At 36.4% G+C, this 22426-nt stretch overlaps 3 protein-coding genes across 3 annotated transcripts; 1 reads left to right on the top strand and 2 right to left on the bottom strand.

Annotated features, from left to right (window-relative positions):
* Positions 1–1948: 1948 nt before the first annotated feature.
* LOC116296768 (uncharacterized) lies at positions 1949–21068 on the bottom strand. The gene is made up of 11 exons (XM_089039039.1): positions 20943–21068; positions 10581–10815; positions 10322–10417; positions 8619–8706; positions 8018–8041; positions 5831–5866; positions 5444–5518; positions 4887–4984; positions 4315–4451; positions 3308–3476; positions 1949–2218 (listed from the first exon to the last, which is right to left on the bottom strand). Exons 1-10 carry the CDS (start codon positions 20981–20983, stop codon positions 3356–3358), a joined length of 951 nt encoding a protein of 316 aa, XP_088895165.1. The 5' UTR covers positions 20984–21068; the 3' UTR covers positions 1949–2218; positions 3308–3355.
* LOC148905949 (uncharacterized) lies at positions 13649–15774 on the top strand. The gene has a single exon (XM_089039168.1). It carries the CDS (start codon positions 13785–13787, stop codon positions 15312–15314), a length of 1530 nt encoding a protein of 509 aa, XP_088895294.1. The 5' UTR covers positions 13649–13784; the 3' UTR covers positions 15315–15774.
* On the bottom strand, positions 16177–19251 carry LOC148905948 (uncharacterized). Its single transcript, XM_089038847.1, has one exon. It carries the CDS (start codon positions 19249–19251, stop codon positions 16177–16179), a length of 3075 nt encoding a protein of 1024 aa, XP_088894973.1.
* Positions 21069–22426: the final 1358 nt, after the last annotated feature.

Here is a 22426-nt window from a genome sequence, read left to right as displayed (position 1 = left end):
TCAAACAAACATTTTCTCATAGTACATAAGTTTCTAACTGTTTAAAAAAGGTTTTGAGTGGTTAACCCAAAACGAAAATTGGGATCAAAACTCATACGAAAGCCTAGTTTTTGGCGCTTTTTGCCATCTTTGCTCATTATTGAAAAACATTTTCTCTTTATACGTACCTCAGATATGAATGCCCAAAAGAATTTGCCGAGTTATTTTTGCTTGGCCAACAGGTTACTGTAGTTTTCGAGCTAAACCGTATGAAATGGCTATATACTTCATGCCAACCTGCCAACCTGCTAGTCTCCCCCACAGCCGCTTTCAGTGTCGTCACGCAGCGCTTTCTCCCCCTGAGTAGCGGCTGCTTACCCGAGCCAGGGGCGTAGCGAGGACCTAGGAGCTGGGGGGGCACTGATCCAAAATAAGAAAAAATTTCAAATTCCCACATGCAGATTCCAGGCTCTGACCGGGTTCGCAGTGCACAAGTAGCCCGTCCGGATAACTTCGTATAAATTCGCACTTTTGTAGGTTGTAATAATTCATTTTCCTCTTTCGTTTCGGTTTAATATGTTTTTTTTGTTGTTATTCTTTTTTCAAAAAAATTTTTTTTCAAAAATTTTGGGGGGCACATGCCCCCCCGGGGCCCCCCCCCCCCCCTCGCTACGCTACTGCTCAGGGTTATAGATAGCAAGTGGCCTGTGACCATCTCTTCTTTCAATATACTGGTCAGTTTGTTTTTGTTCCATAGATGTACACCCGCAAGTTATTCTGGTTGACTATTCTAGATGCTCTATATCAAATTATAAAATAACTGTTGTGAATGTCGCGTTCTGATTGGTTTGGAGCGCGTGCTTTATGAGAGCACATTGCACGCGCGCGCACTTTCCGTTGCGTCATTCCTATCTATTATTGTAATTTGTATTTTATAAAAGAAATAAAAAACTTGCTTGCTGTACTGTGTGCCGTTATAAAGCACTTGGGGATTGCCAGAACACTCGAGAAGTGTCCAGAAGCACTCCGCCACGCGTCGTGCTTCTCTCGTGTTCTGTCAACCCCCGCGTGCTTTATGACAGCACACAGCACGCGCGCGCGTTTTCTATTTCTTCAGTGTCATTCTATTTTTCTGTTGTTCACTGGTAAGTTTACTTCTCGTTAATCTCATGGTCAAGGCTTGAATTTAGTACCTTGCGTTTCTGTACCTGACAATGGTTGGTTTTGGAATTGAAAGACCCTCAAAATTTTCACATTTTATCTATTTATTCTAATGCAACCCTAACTTTAAGACTTCTTCATATCCGACCCCAAGGATATAAAGTCACTTCTTACCAGCCCAAGATTTCCATTCACTTCTATTTTCTGCCCCCTCCCCCCTGGGGGTTGGCTGACGTCCTCAGTGGTAATGGTGGGGTAGGGGTGGGGTAAAGAACCAAATGCAGTGGCCCATTTTGATGTACTTTACGTAGTGCCTTTTCCATTTGTTTTTAACCATATTTTTTATATTCCTTAGACATGGATACACCATCTTTTCCTATGGGGTAGTATGATATTATCGTTTGCATGGACTATATGCTTTGGTCTTGTTCAAGTCACCCATAAGATTTACTTTGTTTCTATTGTTACTTTATCAAGCAAGGAATTCAGGTCACTTTGTGCGTTGATATCTGTTACAGCTCTGTTACCAAGGTTAGATATGATTATAATAAAACTTATGCATAGCTTGCTAATGCAATTTGAAAAAAAATTGGTGCTGACTTCTTGACTAAAGGAATAGTGTGAGGAATATTTTGGTAGTTGATATACAAGTTAGCCATATCTGGACTTTGATCATCCCAGAGTTTGTTTCAGAGTTCAACATAATTTAAAGGATTCTTATCAAAAGCCATACATGTTAACATGCATATTGATAATGTTTGTAGGTATTCACTATTGGCACTACGAAGAACAGTCTGTCCCACACAGATTGATGAGAGGCTCAGATCCAGAAAAGAACTAAACCATGATTTAATTCAGCGCATAAAATAGATGCAAATGGAACAATGAAGAACCAAAAACACAGAGTTCTGTTGTTATGTTATAAGAATAAGGATATAGAATTTCCTTTCCAAACCAACAAATAACAACAAAAATAACCAGATCCTTAATTATTTGCAGGAGCCTATGTATGCAGCAATTAGCTATTAAACTTGGTGATTATCCTATCTTAGCCAGTGGTGGTTAAGTCTTTAGTTCACTGAAATTGAAAGCAGAAAACATCAGAGCATGAAGACAAATGTTTTCTTAAACTGCCTCCTCTAGCCTATTTGCTCAACTATCTCTTTACATCTAGTCAACATTAGTCCATATTTAATTATTGGTAAGACTATTAAGGGTCATCATTTCTTTCCCTCTGTTTGCTATCCATAGAAAAATATACCATTAAAAGCCCATGGTGCATGAATAGACCAGGTTTGAGCTCCAGAATACTGCTTGTTCCTTGAATTTACACAGGGTTAGCCTTGATTTTGTGCAGAATATTATTTTACATGTTCCAGTGAAGGTCCGTGGAATTTCAAAGTGCTTGTATGGTTGAAGTTGTATGCAACCTGGGTTTGAGTCTCTATTATTATTATTATTATAACTTTTGGTATTCGTGAATATTTAGACACTGATACAAGGCTAACCCTGTGTAAATGAGTCGGTAATCAAGGAATCAGCAATGGGACCAAAAAGAGGTACCACCTAGGCAAATTCCTTGCCATTTATTTAAAGGGGCATTTGGATGAAAATGGATAAAAATTGGAAATGACTTTAAACTTAGTTTATACTTATCTATATATAATATGGCCCTAATAGTAGCCAAACAACATATTTTCTTCACAGTAAAATGTGTCGTATAAAGAATATCAATTTTATTTGGCATCTAAATTGTGAGTCAATGACGTCATTTACTCAACCCTATTGTTCTTTCTGCTTTTGAACCAAGATTTCTCAACTGCAAGTACTGGCTCTCAGGCTAAAATGTTCACTAATCTGGTTTTCATAATCATAATTGAGTCATATTATCCTCAAATACTTCAATTATTTGGACTTTCAAAAATTGGGGCTTTTTTTATCCAAGTGCCCTTTTAAGTCTTTGTCACAAAAAAATTAGTTGGGTGACCATGATCTGAAACTGTATCCAAACTTTCACTCAATTTATACTTGGCCATGGAGAAATCAAATTTAGTTTTTAGTATGGCACAACAATTAATTCACACCCTTTTAAAGATCCTGGATCCAACCCTGGTCACATGTATAGCTAGGTCATTAAAAAAAGAAGAAACAAATGGTAAATCCCCACCTTTTAGACCATATCCAATTGAGTGGAATAAAACGATTTCTCATAAACTCAGGTGGTGTCACGATCAAGGTCCAAAGGAGAATCAAGAGTTCCACTACTTAGCTGCCTCATAGCCATCTCCTCATTCAATCCAGTGAAAGGTGCAAGCTCTTTGGTGCACACCCTTTGACTAATAAAAAATAAAAGACAAAAGTCACCCCCCTTTTTAAGTAATATATGCAGTATGAGTGGCCGTGTTGTATCCAATATACAAACTCGAGGTGTAGCCGGATTCAACACGGACACGAATACTGTAGATTACTTATCAAACGTCTAGGTTAGTTCCTTTGTGTTTCACTAAAATTTTCAAGATAAAAGTGAATCTGCCCAAGAAAATCCAAGTTAAAGTTTATGCAAATAAACACGATTCTGTATCAGATTTGCAACACTCTTCATGGTTGTGATTTCTGTTGTGTTTTCCTCATGAATTATTAATGCATTTGATAAATATCCTGGATCCAACCCTGGCCACATGGGCCTATAGCACACAGCAGCCATGTTTATTCTCACGAGAATAAAAACCTTTGTGTCCACAGCATAAATTAATTCTCAAGCACTTGAATTTGAGCCTACACGTGGTGGAATGTATTGTTCAATCAAACATGGCTGCCACCTGAATCATGAGGCTCATGTAATAGCTAGGTCATATATATATATAACAAACAAAAAGAACAAGAACAAGAAATTGTAAATCCCCACCTTTTGAACCATATTTAATAATATTATATATTATGTATTATAATATAATTTCTGGAATACACAATAAAACTTTGAAGAGATTTCTCTTATACTAAACTCCTTAAGCAATTAGACTAGGATTTTCAGAAACATCTTTTAAACAAAAGGATATTTAGAAAAAAAGGATTGAGATCTGGTCAAAATAGAATTCCAATTATTGAGCTGGTTTCGGGTGGCAGATGTAAAATATTGGAACTACTTATCCTAAATTTAAGTTCTGGATTACTTACTTCATTTTCACTTCTTGATCACCATCATTGTTGGTGTCACAATTAAGGTCTGATGGTGAATCAAGAGTCTCCACATCCAATGCATGGTCTGCAGTCAAAGGCTGGTCAACAGTTTCCAGGGGTTTTCCTTGACGCTTCTGAAATTACATTTACCATGCAATATGCAATAGTCTCTTATTGGTAACTGCAATTGATTTTTCTATTAATATGTAATTATTATGCTACTGTATAAATACATGTTCAAATCACTCCCTCAAGTTCCCTTACAACGCTTACAGTTAAAGTCGTTTATAAGTTGATTTATTTTTTAAGTGGATTTAGAATTTATAGTCTTTATTACATAAAGACTGCAAACCTCCTTTGTAGTATACATGCATAATGACACCTAATGCTGTAGTACTAACTTACTACAGTAGGTTATTAATTTTTCAAGTATATATTCTAGATATCTATATGATATATCATAATATTCAGAGTTTTTATCAAAAATGTAAAAAAAGAGATGAATCAAGTCAATTATGCTACATTAATTAAATTGTAAAGCTACAAGTTTTCATCTAATAGTTTCTTACCTTAATAATGACAGCAACCAAGACAACCACCACAACCAAGAACATAATTACAGCAATTATTAGGTATATTTTCCACTGGCTTTCCTTATCAGATGTATCTATAGTAAAAAATGGGAACAGAAATTAATCTCAGTGATATTATAATTAGATCTGGTGTTTCCTTTTCATATTATTTCCAACTTTAAGATAAAATAAAAACAAATCGAGTTTAATAGGATTTTTAGGATACTGGAATGGGGAAAAACTATTTAATTACTACTTTTTATATTTATACCTTTAACTTTTATGAACATAATAACTGACAATAAATTTGCTCACATATTTGCTCGCTTTTACTTTCTAAGCTTTTAAAGCAATTCATGGAATATCTCCATCTTATCTTTAAAAACCTACAGCCCAAGGTGCAAAAGTATGAACACATTCATTTAATGTATACACATACTTCTTTGCACAGGCTTTTGTATGCTGACCCAGCGCATTTCAATGCGAAGATGGCTGTTTGGTAGCCAGCAGAGCCTGTGCATAGAAATATGCAAATACATGATAAAAACACTTACCTGGAGTTACAGGGACATTAGGACCAGTACTAGGTAGCTCATTAATGGAGGTAGGGATGTTACCTGGTGGCTTAACTGCAAGATTAAAACAGCTGGTCAACTCATTGTTCAAGAGCAATGTGGTAGTTACTTAATTAATTACTGGGTTGCCTGTGGCAGCCGAGCCATAAAATTAGCTGTTACTTATATCAGCCAATGAAAGCCATAATGCAGAAACCTGTAATGATGAAAAGGTAAATTATACACTGTGAAAAGATGAAAAAACTTACTGACGTTTCGGACGCTAGTCCTTCGTCGGAGTAAAAGAGAAAGAAGTGGTGGAAAGGAGTGTATATATGATAGAATAAGACAAAAGAAACCAATAGGAAAAGGAAATAAAAAACTTACCATTTCCTTGCGGAGTTCCTTGATGATGTTCGGCATCTGAAATAGAATAAAAATGGTCGCAGTATATAGTAATAAAAAGATATAACTAGCTAAAAACTAGTGTGAGCTGCGTCGGTGTTTCTAATGAAACAGTAATGATGAAAAGGTAAATTATACACCGTGAAAAGATGAAAAAACTTACTGACGTTTCGGACGCTAGTCCTTCGTCGGAGTAAAAGAGAAAGAAGTGGTGGAAAGGAGTGTATATATGATAGAATAAGACAAAAGAAACCTGTTAATTTTGATGTGCTAATCAGGGACACCTAATTAATTACACGAATTACAATAATACACTTAGCCAGTTACTGATCGATTACGAATATTCAATGGCACTTGAGTTATGTATATATTATATGATATATATACACTCGATTGCAGAAACGTTGTAGTATACATTTATACATATATCTAATTTATTCAGTATATTTAATGATATGCAAAACAGAAAAATCACTTTACCTATTGTTTCTTTCATTCAATGTCGACTGTCAAAATATTTTTTTTCTTGTCTATTAGATCTTACAGATTATAAATCAGTTGGTTTTAAGCGTTAAAAATGGTTATTTTGCATTACGCATCTCATTAGATATTTGTATAAACGTATAAATGTATACTACAACGTTTCTGCAATCGAGTGTATATACATACATACATACATACATACATACATACATACATACATACATACTTTATTTAACGTGGAAAGTACACTTAGCGAAAAGAAGCTACTTATATATTAATTAATTATAGAATCTATATAGAAATCGATATAATGCTATGTATATTAATAAAAGTATATGCTAATACACTAATAGAGGTGGTCCTATAATAAGTTTAGAATTATATAACAAATTGGAATAAGTAAATAAATAAGTTAATTAAAAGTTAAAGTAAAGATGAAATAGAGTATTTATCGAATATTCAATGATACTTGAATTGTGTGTATATTATATGATATTTAAAAAACTCATTAATAATTCACAATAGAAATCACAATAGAAATCATGACCATGAAGGAGGTTTTAAATCTGATATAGATTCGTCTTCATTTGCATAAACTTTAACTTGGATTTTCTCTATCAAACTAGGTTCATTTCGTAAAGAATTCGGTACAGTATGAGAATATACATCAGGAGTTTTTTAAGCCGTTTAATAAACTCGCAGATCGCATTTTATCGGGTCTAAAACCACTCGGCTACGCCTCGTGTTTTATACCCGATAAAACACTCCTGCTCGTTTATTAAACAGTATGTATAGTGATAGAGACAATAGTTATCAAATCTGTAGAAAACGATAAAATGCTATGCATTATTAATAAAAGTATACGTTAATACGCTAATAAAAGTGATCGTATAATGATTTTAGAATTATATTCCAAAATGGAATAGTAATAAATAGTTAATTAAAATTTAAAGTAAAGATAACAAATGAGTAATTATGTACTACACAGAAAGCAGCCACACTTGGGTAGGTCTTGTCCAGTAGACTACTTACATCTATTTTACGTATAGCATTTTTGAATGAGTTAATGGTAGTACATTGTCTTATAACTAATGGAAGTTTTGCCCATATATAATGAGTGCTTTCCGTAGTAAGTAGTGTTTGTTCTTGGTAGTGAGAAGTTAGAGTTTCGCAGATTATAGTGTTTCGTATTCCCTGTTGTGAAGAGTTCAGAGATGTTTTCTGGCAGAAGCCCTTGTTTTACTTTATTATATAGTGTGGTCATTTTAGCTCTGATAAGCAGTTCGCGATACGGTGAACTCCAGTCATTATATACTGCTCTCAACCCCCTCTCATTTACTCATTCTGACTAGTTTATTACTGTCCGTCTTTCTGCAGCAGTGCCATGTTAGACCACAGTAGCTTAAGTAGGGCAGGATAGCAGCTTTAAATATTCTCAGCTTAGCTTATAACTACTTATTCCCAGTCTATCACTAATTTCTAAAGTGGCCAATTCACATTTGACCAAATGAGGGTTATAATTAATTTTCACCTCGATTTACATTATTGCAAAATAAACAAATAATATTATCTTGAAACGATATGCTGAGTTGATTTATTTCCAATTCTTTGAGCAGAATAACTCTGAAGAAATGAAATTATTAAATTGATGATGTCATATAAAACAAAACAAAGCAACAAAATTACCTGTCGCCGTGTTTGTGCAATTGTCTGTGGATCAAAAGAAAAATTTAATATATATTTCATTCCATATAATATTGGCAATATAATTGTCAAACACTTTTTCAGCACTAGATACTGGCCATAATTTAAGGGTGGTAGCATGGGTGCAGGTTTAAAAGAGTTTACAATGCAAAGCTCATTCATTACTAGAGAGAGAGAGATATGTATGCAGCTATTTCAAAAAAGGTTGAATACTGCATACTGAACAGTGCATTCCAAAAGCGAAGGGCATTGTGGGTCTCGTTAATTGGAAATAAAAAGTAAATATACAGCAATTAACTCTCTACATGTAGTTAGTATGTTGTTTCAGATGAAACGCTAAAAATGAATAAATAATTATTATTAATCCTACTTTAGACAATGTCACTATGACCCACGATGCACTTCAGTCTTGGAATGCACTATTCAGTATACATTATTCAGTATTCAACCTTTTATAAAATAGCTGTATTAATGTATATAAGTATACATGACTACCATCAAACACTTACACCATAAAACAAAAGCTATCAAAATAAAGCAATATTATTAAATGACAGGAGATATATTGAAATTTATCCCTCACCTTTTACTTGCAACTTGAATTCAACTGTATACATTGCTTTTTTCCCAACTTCTCGTAAGTAGACAAGGAATGTTCGGCTGTCATTTACCTGTGTTTATTTTTTAAACAGTACTTCAAAATTCATGAATAGTTAATGCGTCCTTCAAATCCATAACATGCATGGAATTTTATACCTGATAATAGTTCAACATGGATATATCTTGATATAAAGATTTTGAAACCTTTATATAAAGTACCTAAAGGGTACAAAAGCATGTCACAAATAAGGACCCTAAATGCTCAATTATTAGTGAATTTTTGAAGTTCTTCAATAAACTTGCAGATTGTGTTTTATCAGATCTAAAATTACTCAGCTACACCTCATCGTTTTAAACCTTAAAAAAAACACTCCTGCTCATTTATTAGACTATACTTCAAAAACTCATGAATAATACATTGGCCTTTGATCCAATTGGAGCAACCATACACATCACATGCATTGACCTTCATACCCAATAAAGTCTTCTTTATTAGTATTCTTTATATAAAGACCATATTAATGAGGAAGATATCAGAGATAAAGTTGCATCCAAGATAAGATGAAAACTGAAAGCCTCAGCAAGATCAGCCTTTCATAGTATCACTGACCGAACCCGCAAACTTTTGTCCACTAGCACCTCTGTTTTGAGTTTGGCATACTGTCTACAACTTATGGGAGCCTTGTTTGGACTCACTGTGCATGTCTAATGTACATTTCAATGAGCATGACAATGATGCACAAACATCTATCAAAGTATACAAGTCCATACCCACAACGTATATAATATGGTCACTCTGATTCAACCAAAAGGTTTGTGAATTGTTCCTGAGTTTTTGAACTGTTTAATAAACTTGCAGATCATGTTTTATCCGATCTAAAACCACTTGAGGGTACCCCTCATTTTTTAACCTGAGTTAAGAATACATAAATCGTCATTTTTTTTTTTGCCCATTGAACTTGAAGTGATAATCCTTATTCTGTTGACAGAGATTGATATTGCTAAAATTATATTAGTTTTGGCATGATTTTGGCATACTGGTATTTTTACATTGTATAGTGTTTTTCACATGTTGGAATTGAAAGGAATTGACGATGAAAAAGAAAGTTGATCAGAAACATTTTTGTTTTTTGTGACAGTTCCTCTTTTGTCTGTAAGTGTACGAATAATTAAAAAATAATAAAAATAAATGAAATAATAATAATAATAATAATTACAAATTATCATATTAAAAATTATCATTTTAAAAACTCTGTTCATATATCCAAAAACTATATATTTATAGTGTTTGATCATAGAGTGCAAACAATTAATCCATGAAATGCTAATTACTAAATAGTACAAAATAGTGCTAATTAAACAATAGAAAACAATGGAATTTGCATGAAATTGTGCTATTTAGTATTACTAAAGTTTCACGGTTGTATTGTTTGCACTCTAGTTAGAAAGATGAAAAAATACTTTGTATATAAAAGATATTTATCAAAATGAAGTGATCTCTCGAAGATTTGTAGAAAATTTCTTAGTGAACTCTTCGAAGCTCGACCTGATAGCCTCGTTTTTATGCTACACTTATCACAATACCACTGCATAGCTGTAATTGTAGTTGAGCACGTCACTTCCACAAACCAGCTGGTTTGTGGAAGTGACGTGCTCAACTACAATTACAGCTATTCTATCACTTACCTGTGTGTTATGTAATATGAAGACAAGTGAGCCATTGTGTATTCTCCCTCCACACGTCAACCGAGCACTATATGTCGTCGGGTTCACCTTAATATCCTATAAGATAATAATAATCAATACCTTTATTTTTATTTTATGAGGATAAAATTACTAATCTTACAGTTAATTAACTAACTTAAAAAGTGCAATTATATGGAAAAAAAACTTTTTATGTATAGTATCAATGACAAATTTCAAACAAAAATAACTCTATCCCTACCTCATGTGGTTTGTTGTATTCATCCACTCTTATTACTAATGGATCAGGTCCCATTTCGCCTTCTTTCTTTTCTCCAAAGTGTGCATAAAGGATTGGATATTGTGAGGTGTGGTTGAAATAAGCATCTTGACCTTGGCATACATGTACATCAATTTCTTTGATTTTTTCTGCAGTTCCATTGCTCAATGTTGATAACAGCACCAACAACATTAGGATAATATATTCCCAACATTTTCTGTTAAAGTATGAAATAAAAAACAAGTTATAATAATGTATAACAATTAAACCATGATTGAATATTAGGATATTGGGTAGCATGGGTGGCGTTCGCGGCTAACGCATCGTCTTTCCACTCTGTGAGTCCAACGGGTCAGGTCGCTGGTTTGAGCCCTGCGGTCATGCTACAAGGGTTTTCCTCGGGTTCTCCGGTTTTTCTCCTCCGTAAAAAATCAACATGTGAGTTGAGCGTTGTGTGCATAGAATATTAAATGTAGTGGTAGTGCTTGTGAGCGAAGTGTCCCCAATTAGTGTGAAAGTGCTAGAACGACTAGACACTTAAATAAAAGTGATTTAATTATTTTAGTTAGTCTTAACTGATATTAATTATTAAGTTAACAATTTTAAATATTAATCTATTTTATCTTCTTGGACCATTAGAACTTAAAAACTAAAAAAGGCAGTCAAGACGAGATGTGAACTATACTTACAAGGGGGTAGAGTTTTTGTCAAGTTAAATTGGTTACAAGCTTTCCAAGTTACACACTCTCTGCCACACTCATTTTGCTGAGACAACACCCACTTTGACATCTATTTCACGGGTTTAAGGCCTTCACTCGATACCCAAATGACAATTTGTAAATTATCTTGATTTTGGGGAGAAAAAGTAACTTATGGAAATTTTACTTATATATAACCTATGAGCTGGGTTTATAACGGCTTTCAATTTCATCTACTCATCTTTCAATTTCATCTTTACTTCAGGGACATCTTTAATACTTTAATATACTTTAATAGGTATACTCCTAAATAAGCAAGGCTATACTAGGAGTTTGCATAAAATAAATAAATAAAAATTAATTAATTAAAGATAAGTAAATAAACTAAAAATAAATAATGTATGTACAATAATTTAACATATAAGAATATACACTCAATTGAAGAATCGTTGTCGTGTTCAGAAACATAGAACATAGAAGCTGAGACCGAAATGGCACATGGTAAATGACATAATCATATTATAATTATTGATTCATTTGCGCCATCCATGCAGTCGGTTTAGAATGCCAAACATGTATCAAAAACAGTGGATGATGCCACAGGTCGCCGGTCACAGCATGCGTCTAATTAACGTACTTCCCATTTGCCATTTCGGTCTCACCTTCTATGTTCTATGTTTCTGAACCGCACAACGATTCTTCAATTGAGTGTATATAAAATTAGGATAATTAATAAGTATAAATACATACATCTTGGGAAAGCGACCTAAAAAATAATCCTATAATTCATCCCATAATTAAATAATCCTATAAATTCATCCTGAATATATGTCCAAACGGGTGGGCATTTGACTTTTGACTAAATATAGTAACCTATTCCACATACTCCCATTCATGCTCAGTTGATATATAAGAGATGGGATGGGCGCTGTCAACTACGACCCACGTGGACCCATGGGTGGGTGGGTGGGCCGTCAGTCCAGCTCATTCCGCTGGCAAAACTAAGCAAGAATGAGTGTATTTACTCGAGGCGCTTTTATAGCCAATCCGTGGCATTATTCACGTGCACATAAATATGCAGTAGTGCTAATGATCGATTATTTTGAGTTATTTCATTTTCGCATATCATTAGGAGTATTTAGAATAGTAACCTTTCCACATACTCCCATTCATGCTCAGTTGATATATAAGAGATGGGATGAAATATTAATCAGCGCCCTTTACCAATCCGTTACATTTAGATAGTCACCCATTTACTAAGGTATATAACCATTATTCCTACAAATAACAACCCAAACCCCAAACCTCAACACTCCCAAACCTCAACACTCCCAAACCTTATCCCATTCCTTATCCCATTCCTTATCCCATTCCTTATCCCATTCCTTATCTCATTCCGCACTACTAACCCTACTCTCCCCAGTAAGGAAACAGCTCCTGTTTCAGACGATCAATTAGAGTGCGCTGAATGAATCTCACGAATGGTTTGAATGACACATTGCTTCTAAACGACCGCGATGGGGTCGGTCACAATCATACTTCTTTTCGTTGAAAGAGCCCTAAAGTGTTGCATGAAGGGAAATATGGAAACCTTATCACGAATCCAATCTCTGATATCTTCATAGGGTTTCTTGAGAGGAAAGGCCAACTTGTCAAATTTCCCGATGGCCGTACCACACTCTACCTTCTTGGAAAAAGGCTTCGAGTTTTTCATTTGCTGTCACCCCTCCGCTGACCGCAACGGGGTTTTCACACGCATTGATCCACTTAACGCTATTGAATTGCACTGCGAGTAACATCTGACAGTCAAAATCGGGATCATATTCCCAAGATCATGACAGATTCTCCTAAAATCACGGAAAAATACAATGCCAATAAACCCCGTTTGTCAGCGGAGCAGTAACAGCTCTGCCTAGTATGACCAGGAGGGTTGATTTAGTTACCCTGTTTACAGAACCGTTTCAACTCCGAGACATATGTATCATTGTATGACATTAAAGAGAAAAGCAGGGAAAATATACGAGTTTCCCGAGAATGACCTTATTTGTATGCATCTGAGTTTATTAAACGTTTTAGCATCAAAGAAATTCTTTTCACAGCCATTCTACTTGGCCCATTGATGTTTTGCTTTGACAACATAGGTCACGTGACCTGCACAGCCCAGTCCTTAACTACTTGAGAAACATAATTACATACAAGTTAACGGCATAACCCAGATTAACTCGTAAAGGCAATCAAATGCATCATTACCAATAACTCACAGATTACGTGCCATGCACTACGGCTTGCATACACTGGGATGGGTGAGCTCCACCCATTTTCGGACACATTACATGTCCTCCGATGAATAGCGGAGCGCAGTCATACTAAAAATAGCTTTGCATAATTAGACCCCCCGGCGAGATTCGGACAAACAAACCGATAGTTCACTGTGTATTACTGTGAATGAGTACGCTTCAACCCAAAAAAATCGCGATTTCATTGCAAGATGGTCACTACGAAACACTGTTGTTGGGGACAGTGTAAAAATGACTCGAGATACCCTGACAAACTGCCCAGATCGTTGAAAGAAATGGCAGATTTGGGCAAAAAGATATTTCTCCCTTTTCCGAAGCCATGGAACGATCTTGAGAGATGCCAACGATGGGTTAATGCCTGCTCTCGCGAAGATTTCACTGTAAAATGTATCACAAAAGACACATATATTTGTGTAGAACATTGGCCTGGAGAAAAGGGACCGACCACAGAATTTCCAGACCCGTTGAAAGCGAATCTTTCGACTAGCGGAGTGGCGAAGGCAACACGAAAGAGAAAGCTCCCCAAACAACGACAACAGGCTGAACAACAGCAGACAAAGAAGTGCTGTGCTACCAACGATACTCCCATTGAAAGTCAAGACTATCAAGAAATTATGGAGGAGAACTGTCTTGTACAAGATGAAGGGAATTATTTAGAGAATAATAAGGCAACACAAACGGACGTAACAAAGCACGAGCTGGCAAGTAAAATCGAGAACATGATTTTACGTAATGAGCTCCAGTCTGGCTCATCTAGCGCCCCCAAAGTTATAAGCAATATATCTTATGAAGTCGTTGTGCACCATCCAGACCAAATGAAACATTTTGTTGGCCTCACATCGTCACAATTTGAGATGCTTCATGAGTTTCTTAATGATGTTTGCCCTCTAGAAACAATCTCATATTGGGGTTACAAAGATCGAAAGATATCAAAAGTAAAGTGCCAGCGAGGAATGTCCAAGTGGTCTTCTCGAGAGAAGCTGTACATTTGTCTCTTGAGGCTAAAAACTGGATTCACCATCAGGACGTTGTCTGTATTACTCAGTTCTCCCGACAAGGAAATCAAAGATAGCTATATCAGAGTAATATTTACAACGTTTATTCAGCTGATGTATAAGATTTTTCAACAAATGGAGACGGTGATGTTCCCATCGAGACAGATATTGAGCCGCTTTCTACCAAGGGTTTTCAAGACCCTTAAGAATGTGCGATGCAGCATTGACTGCACAGAATTTCGTATTGAAACGTCGAGGAACTTTGCTCAACAAGGAAATACCTTTTCCTCGTACAAACACGCCAACACTTTTAAGTGTCTCATTGCATGTACACCAAATGGAGGAGCATGTTTTATATCAGATCTGTTTGAGGGAGACATTTCTGACGTTGAAATTTTTGAGGAAAGTGGAATCATGAAGCACATTCAACCAGGGGATGTTATTTTAGCTGACAGAGGCTTTACAGTTCAAGATAACTTGTACCCACTCCAAGCCAAAGTAAAAATTCCTTCATTTTTGAAGGGGAGAAAGAGCCTATCAGCACAAGAAGAACTTGACACACGAGTTATAGCAAAGGCGAGAATACACATTGAAAGATTCAATCAGAGACTCAAACAGTTTAAGCTTGTGGGAAGGAAAATCCCTCTTTCGATTGCACCATTAGCTACACAAATAGTGGTAGTTGCGTGCGTGCTTGTTAATTTCCAAGAGGTCTTATGTAAGTAAATCATGCATGTGATCATAGCTAGGGGATGCCCATGAAAGGGTGCACCTGCACCCCTGTCAGGACATTGAAGGCCCACTCTTTGGCTACAAGAAGTTAAATATTTATCTAATTTAAAATGTTTGTATCAAAATAATTACAACAGAACTGTCTCTGTTAGGGTATTGTTAAACAAAGTCTCCCAAATAAAAACAACTCTATGGCATATACTGTATAATGATTGTATTTGGTTCATGTTGAGCAAATTTTCAACCACATTCACCCATCCTAGCTATGGACCTGCCCATGTCAGGCATTTGTATGAATAGAACACTTGAACATTGGACTTTATGTAAGTCAATGAAATATTGACTTGTGACAGACATAAGCAAGTGCAGATAGTCCCTTCAAGGTCAACTGAATGTTCTTGTGTACATGTCATTGTACTTAATATGCCATATACATCTGAGCTTGCATAAAAGACAGTATGTTGCAAGTCATCATATATAGCTTTGTTAAAGCACTGTTTGGGTTTTAAAATTCACTGGTGTAGATTAAGTGAACAATAGGCTTTTGTAATATTGACATACGGAATTAGCAATTTGACTAAAGAAATGTCACATGGTTTTATATCTGTGTTAACAAATTAGTGGCTTTCATAAACTCATGAAATACACTTTAACATGTTTATCGCACTACGTCACTCCATTCCTTTGTTTTCTGCTGTGCTTATGTAGCTATTACACTGTAATCAGTACAATTTATTTCATGAGTTAATGAAACACACTCTATAACATAGAAGAAAGTTCAAAAGGTAAAACGATGCTATAAAAAAATGATAAAAATGAAATGATATTATGCACTGAAATGCAACCTGGTGATTATCTAAACAATATAAATTACATGGCTTATTGAATATCCAAGTGGCTGTGCCTTATAAATAGAAAGGCCAGAGTTTGGCTTTCTGTACTCTTTAAGACCGTCATACACAAGCCATGCATGAAAGTGGTTGAAAACACAGATATAATGATGGCCATTCCATAATGTAACACTGTGTAAATATAGTTCCTTTGTGTTCAGTTTTATAACCATAGGTAAATTGTCCATCCGTAAATAGCCTGCTCTACTGGCTAAGTCCAAAGAAAAGATAAAAATATCTCCAAAACTGCAAAAGTGACGTGCTGTACTTGTTCTCATACCAGAGCAGTGCCATGATAGATACTGTGTTCCATTACAATCAATTGAAATATTTTGTGTGCATGGAATTCCAATTGATGGCTGACTGTAGAACTTTCTTTGACATAGAGTGGGACCAGGATCTAGCCATTCAGATAGTGATTTCTCAAACGAATAGTCTTGGCCTGAAGGACACCCAAGTGTATTGCTACATGTCTTGTGTGTGTTGCATGGTGAAGGACATGAAGCTAGGTTACATGATGTTGTGACTTCACTTGTAAGAACAGAACTAAATAGTGGCATATAGTAATCTGCCTCATTGCCATATAGGTCACCAGGTGTTACCAGAGGTGGTGTAGGTAATGTCAATTTAGCATCTCCAAATTGGTGGAGTTCCACCAAATGAAGTGCCCTTTTAATTGCATCTCCTCTTTTAAGAATGTCAAGGTTTATCTTCTTTGATTTTACCAAACTTTGTAAAATCATGAGCCAGTTGTCAAGAGGGCATGTGTTGGTAAGACTTAAACCTCTATTAGTCATACCTCCCCAAGGTATGGCTATCAAATCATCAGGGATCTTTGACTGTGCTAGGAAGCTTGCAATGTCAATTTCGTCTTGGGAATAACTGTTATCAATATGACAAGATGACTGGGACAGGAATGGGTGGGTATCAGTACTACCATGTGACACTGTAGGCTGTGACGGGTGGGTATCAATACTACCATGTGACACTGTAGGCTGTGACGGGTGGGTATTAGTACTACCAGGTGACACTGTAGGCTGTGATGGGTGGGTATCAGTACTACCAGGTGACACTGTAGGCTGTGACGGGTGGGTATTAGTACTACCGGGTGACAATGTAGGCTGTGACGGGTGGGTATTAGTACTACCAGGTGACAATGTAGGCTGTGACGGGTGGGTATTAGTACTACCAGAGGATGGATTAATATTAACTGGATTTAAAACTGGTAAAATGAAGGGATTCAAATCTCTGGGAACTCTCATTTCAAAGATCTCTGGAGCAATAACTTTTTTCCATAAGGCTGTGAGGTTCACCAATATATCTGAAATCAGTTGATCATCTCTTGTTATCCTCTCAATTGAAACAGGACCATCCTTTGCATACAAAACAAAGTCACAAAATTCTCTCTCAGTGACAAGTAGTTGCATCTGTACTTGGTAGAAGTAGTTGTGTGTGTGCTTCAAATAGCACTGCTTATCCTTGATGTTAAAACACTGTCTGCCTAGTACCTCCTTAGGAACCACACTATAATCCTCTGAAACAGCTTTGATGGTATGATCACTAAAAATTTTCAAGGATTTGATCTCAATGAGTCCATTTGGGCCTACTAGACCATCAGGTGAACATGCCAGCCAAGGGAATTTTGGGTTAACCCAGAGACCAGATGGATCTACTTGCTGCTTGGTTTGTTCTTGATACTTTGAAACAGCTTCAAGTTCACTTTCAAGTCCACGTGCCATCCAAACCGACTGATAATTTGGAGAAACTAAGTTCCAAATGTAAGAACATATGAACTTCTTACATCTGATCAAAGCAGTGCTTGAGTCATCAAGGACTAACTTTCCGACTCTAAATGCTTCAATGCATTTAGATGCTGTAAGTCGTAGCCACCTTTCTGACTGCCACATTTCACTTTTGCTTTGAGCTTCAGTGCCTTGTATTTGCATGAGGGATGGTGGAGTGATGTTGCATTCGAGGACCTTAAGCTGCTCTTCCAACACAGATAAATCTATGTCCTCCAGCTTGTAATCGGCATACTTCAGCTTTAACTGTGTTGTCCACATAGAACTTTTCCCCGTGCGACTACAGTCCTTTTCGATGTTTCTAAATAAAGCATTTAAGTGCTTTTCTGTCACGAATCTGTATTGTGGTGGTCGAGGATCGAACTCGATTACCTTTATTCGGCTTTTCTTTTTCTTTGAAGGATAATTAGCCTCAGAAAGTCTTTGGGGATTTTTCTTGCGTTTTTTACCCTTGTTCCATGAACATTCCTTACTGGTACATGGTGTTGATACGGTGAACCCGTTTGCCTTTACGTGGTCAGTAAGGTGAAGGAGAACTGCTATAATGTGGCTACAGCGACCTAGCTGGGAGACTTTACATGGATTGCACATCGCATGCACAACGGCACCACTAATACTAGATAAAACAATCGTGACATTATGAGGGTAATCATTTCGCATAGAAGGCCAGACATGAGCGCGTAGAAAGTAGTAATCGTCGTTCTTGTTGTCTGTTATATCATGCACAAAGCCGGATTCTACGTATTTTCGTCCGTTTTTAAAGGGTTTATCAGTCATGTGGCCAAGTCCATGGCTCTCGTTGTCGTCGTTCTCTTCCTCGTTGCTTGATGGAAGGGATTCCAAGCCATAGTAGTGCACGTGGCCGTAGTTAAACTGCGATGGTATATCGTATGCCGGGAATTTCTTCCATCCGGAATTTGGTATGTCCGGGATCTTTCGTAAATTTGGTTTCTTTACATCATCTCCTGTTTTTTCTCGTAAAGCTTTGGCTTCAAACCATTTTCCATCATCAATACTTGGATCGAGAACATGATTATTGCCTGACGATAAACAATTATTCACGCGTGCGATTAAATCGCTTCGTTTACCGCTAAGTTTCAACCCTCTGCATTTCAGCCAACGTTTCAGCTGCTCTAATGTATAGTTATCCGGCTCGCTTTCAAATTTTGAACCAGGAACGCCATCATTTTCATTGAGAACAGTGATAAAACTCGACGTAATTTTCGAAGTTGCTGCCATGCCATCTCTTAAAGGCTGATTTGTTTGTCCGAATCTCAGCAGGGGTCACAATTTCGTGACGTCACGACTGCGCTCCGCTATTCATCATCGATTCATAAAAAATAGCATTGTACAATGATGCGCAAATATGGAACATCACTATACGGTTGACACGCTCATTCTAGCGTTGCAACATATGCACATCACAATCATTCTTTGAATCAACACGCCAAAGAGTTCACTCAAAGTAAAAATCAAATGAAAATAATACACTTCATAAAATCAAAATTTGGCATTCCAACTTATAGAATTCCACTGAATAAACTAATACTGACATAGTACTACTTTATTTAAACTAGCTGTTACACTTGACCACTGTAGTCGTTCAGTGAACCAACTCGCCAAAGAATCCATTCCACAGTAAAAATTTCAGTGAACATAACAATACATAAGCACTGTAATCATTCTTCTAACCAACTCGCCAAAGAATCCATTCCACAGTAAAAATTTCAGTGAACATAACAATACATAAGCACTGTAATCATTCTTCTAACCAACTCGCCAAAGAATTCATTCCACAGTAGGAATTTCAATTAACGTAGCAATACATATAAACCACTGTAGTCATTCTTTGAACCAACTCGCCAAAGAATTCATTCCGCAGTAAAAGTTTCTATGAATATTGTAATACATAACCAGTACTGTAGTCATTCTTTGAACCAGCTCGCCAAAAAATTCATTCCCCAGTAAGAATTTTAATGAACATGGCAATACATAACCACTGTAGTCATTCTTTGAACCAACCCGCCAAAGAATTCATTCCACAGTAAAATTTCAATGAACATAATTGCAATACATAACCACTGTAGTCATTCTTTGAACCAACCCGCCAAAGAATTCATTCCACAATAAGAATATCAAATATCATTGCAATACATAACCAATGTAGTCGTTCTTCTAAACAACTCGCCGAAGAATTCATTCACAGTAAGACTTTCAAAGAAAAATCAAAATCACCTCCAAAGTTTCCTCCGCTTTTGGTGAGCAGCTGCTGGTTGTTCAAAATTCTGTTGGACCGGAATATTCTGATCAGCGGGTACTTCTTCTGCCACATTTTCCTCCACTGGACGTTGCATACTATGGCAAGCCATACCATTCAAAAGTGTATTGAGTTTGCGATTGGTGATTGAAATTGCAACTGGCTATCGAGAAATCGATCGCTATGAACCAGAAATTGCAATTACTGAACGAGAATAACGATCGATGATTGAAAATTCACGATCGATGATTGAAAATTGAGAAAAAATATGGTATTTTTTGCGCTACAATGTGAAGACCTACGAAGTGTTTAGTCTTGTTTTGCCGGCTTCATGACCTCAAAACAACGACTTCTTGTCGAAACTTTTCAAGTATATTTCAACTTCATTCTTGAAAACTGCATTTTTCTTGCAAGAAATATACTTTTAATAGATATTTCAAGTAGAATTTTGCTATTCATTCGCCAGGAAGAGGAAAAATATTGTATGTTTTGAGGTTATGAAACCAGCAAAACGATACTAAATACTTCGTAGGTCTTCACATCCTATTGCAAAAATACCATATTTTTTTTCTTCTTGGCTAGTGAATAGCAAAAATCTACTTTATACATCTGCTAAGAATGTATTTCTTGCGAGAAAAGGGGATTTTTAAAGTTATTTAGTGTGCTAACTTACCTTTTGTCACCAAATCCGCCATTTTTTTCACATTCTCGCATACCTAAAAGGTAGAAGCTATTTCGCGAGACTCAAAACGACATCCCGAAAATGACGTCACCTTCGTGTTCCCGACGGAATGATTGTCTCGATAGTGAAGCTACCGGAAATGACACTGGTGAAAAACGCACTGCGCACGCTCGGAGATGGCATAGCGTAACTAAGGGCAACTTGTGTTTTTGATGCCGGTGTTTTGATTGTTTTACAAAATCGCAAAACTTAAGAAAAATGCTGAAAACTTAAGGTTGTCCTTTTCGCAATAGCAAGATAATTTCGATAGTGATACACAGCTGATTTATACAAAAAAACTTTTGTTTATACAAAGCAAAAATAATCTTTGAAAATGCCGCCACTCGCGGCCCGACGATTTGCAGATAATAACATGGTCGGATCCTATGTAAAGAAATCCAAAAATATGTGTAAAATTCCAAACCGAATATTCAAAAAATAGCCCTGTCGGTTAAAATAAAACCTACCTTTAGATGTGATCAATTGTTATTGTCCGCCATTTTGTTTTTTCTCCCAACGCATGCGCAGTGCGTTTGTCATCAGTGTCACCGGAAATCATGCCATGTTGAAGTCGTGTTGAAGCCGTTTGTTGAGTGTTTGAACGTGGAAATCGTGATTAATTTTAAAATAAAAATAAGAATCTTTCAATAATGTCGTACCTTCTGTTATTAAAATCGTTTTCTAGCCATTAATTGAAAGAAGAAACAATGTCAGCCTGATTCATGCGAAGTAATGTAAACATAGTTATGAACACTATTTCGCGTGAAGGAAATTGACAACCGGAAGTAAATATGATGGATGGTCCTTTTGGTGGAAATTTCAGAAATTTGCCGGGAAATGTGGTAAAAATCTTGATGGAGATGGACTATATTTTGAATCATTTGAATAACTTCACATCTCTGGAGACAAATTTTCAGTGGCAAATCTAAGTAGGGGGGGGGGGGTTTGGGAGTTGCGACCACCCCTATGAGAGCCATCGTGATTTTTTATTATCATAATTTTTCATGACAACACCAACAGCATTGCGAGTTTTATTAAAACAGGGGTGCTGAGCACATTTTGCTCGCCTTTTTTTCTATACGCCGTGTGTGGGACCTGAAACAACCATGCTCGCCTGCAGCAAATGATTGTCTCCCTAACCCTTTGGTCTGCTATATCTCTTTACCACCTCAATCAATGCTACGACCCTCCCCCCCCCCCTTGAAAAAATCCTGGATTCGCCCCTGATTTTGGTTATGTTTCGAATGAGCTTGAAGCCTTAGAGGTGTTTAGACAATTTGAAACTGCTACAACAAGTAAATTCTGTGTGTTTTACTGCAAGAATTTTGCAAGAAAAGGTATGTTGGCATTTTTAATAAAAAAATACTAAGCTCTCTCCATGATCATTTCTCCTTCCCTCTACCCTCCTCCTCCCAGAGTCCAGAGTCCCCGGAAAA

The sequence above is a fragment of the Actinia tenebrosa genome, unplaced genomic scaffold (genome assembly GCF_029948245.1).
Source record: "Actinia tenebrosa isolate PJP-AT-01 unplaced genomic scaffold, QUT_ActTen_1.0 PGA_scaffold6__47_contigs__length_16458017, whole genome shotgun sequence".
NCBI classification, from domain to species: Eukaryota; Metazoa; Cnidaria; class Anthozoa; order Actiniaria; family Actiniidae; genus Actinia; species Actinia tenebrosa.
This window is presented reverse-complemented; position numbering and strand designations above follow the sequence as displayed.

Excerpts from the sequence above, each read along its gene's own strand:
- LOC148905949 (XM_089039168.1), top strand. The coding sequence starts at position 13,785 with ATGGTCACTACGAAACACTGTTGTTGGGGACAGTGTAAAAATGACTCG.
- LOC148905948 (XM_089038847.1), bottom strand. The coding sequence starts at position 19,251 with ATGGCAGCAACTTCGAAAATTACGTCGAGTTTTATCACTGTTCTCAAT.
- LOC116296768 (XM_089039039.1), bottom strand. The coding sequence starts at position 20,983 with ATGCGAGAATGTGAAAAAAATGGCGGATTTGGTGACAAAAG. Across the intron at positions 5,867-8,017 it reads TTGCACAAACACGGCGACAG|ATGCCGAACATCATCAAGGA; the intron begins GTAATTTTGTTG and ends ATTCTATTTCAG. Across the intron at positions 4,452-4,886 it reads TGGTTGCTGTCATTATTAAG|AAGCGTCAAGGAAAACCCCT; the intron begins GTAAGAAACTAT and ends ATGTAATTTCAG.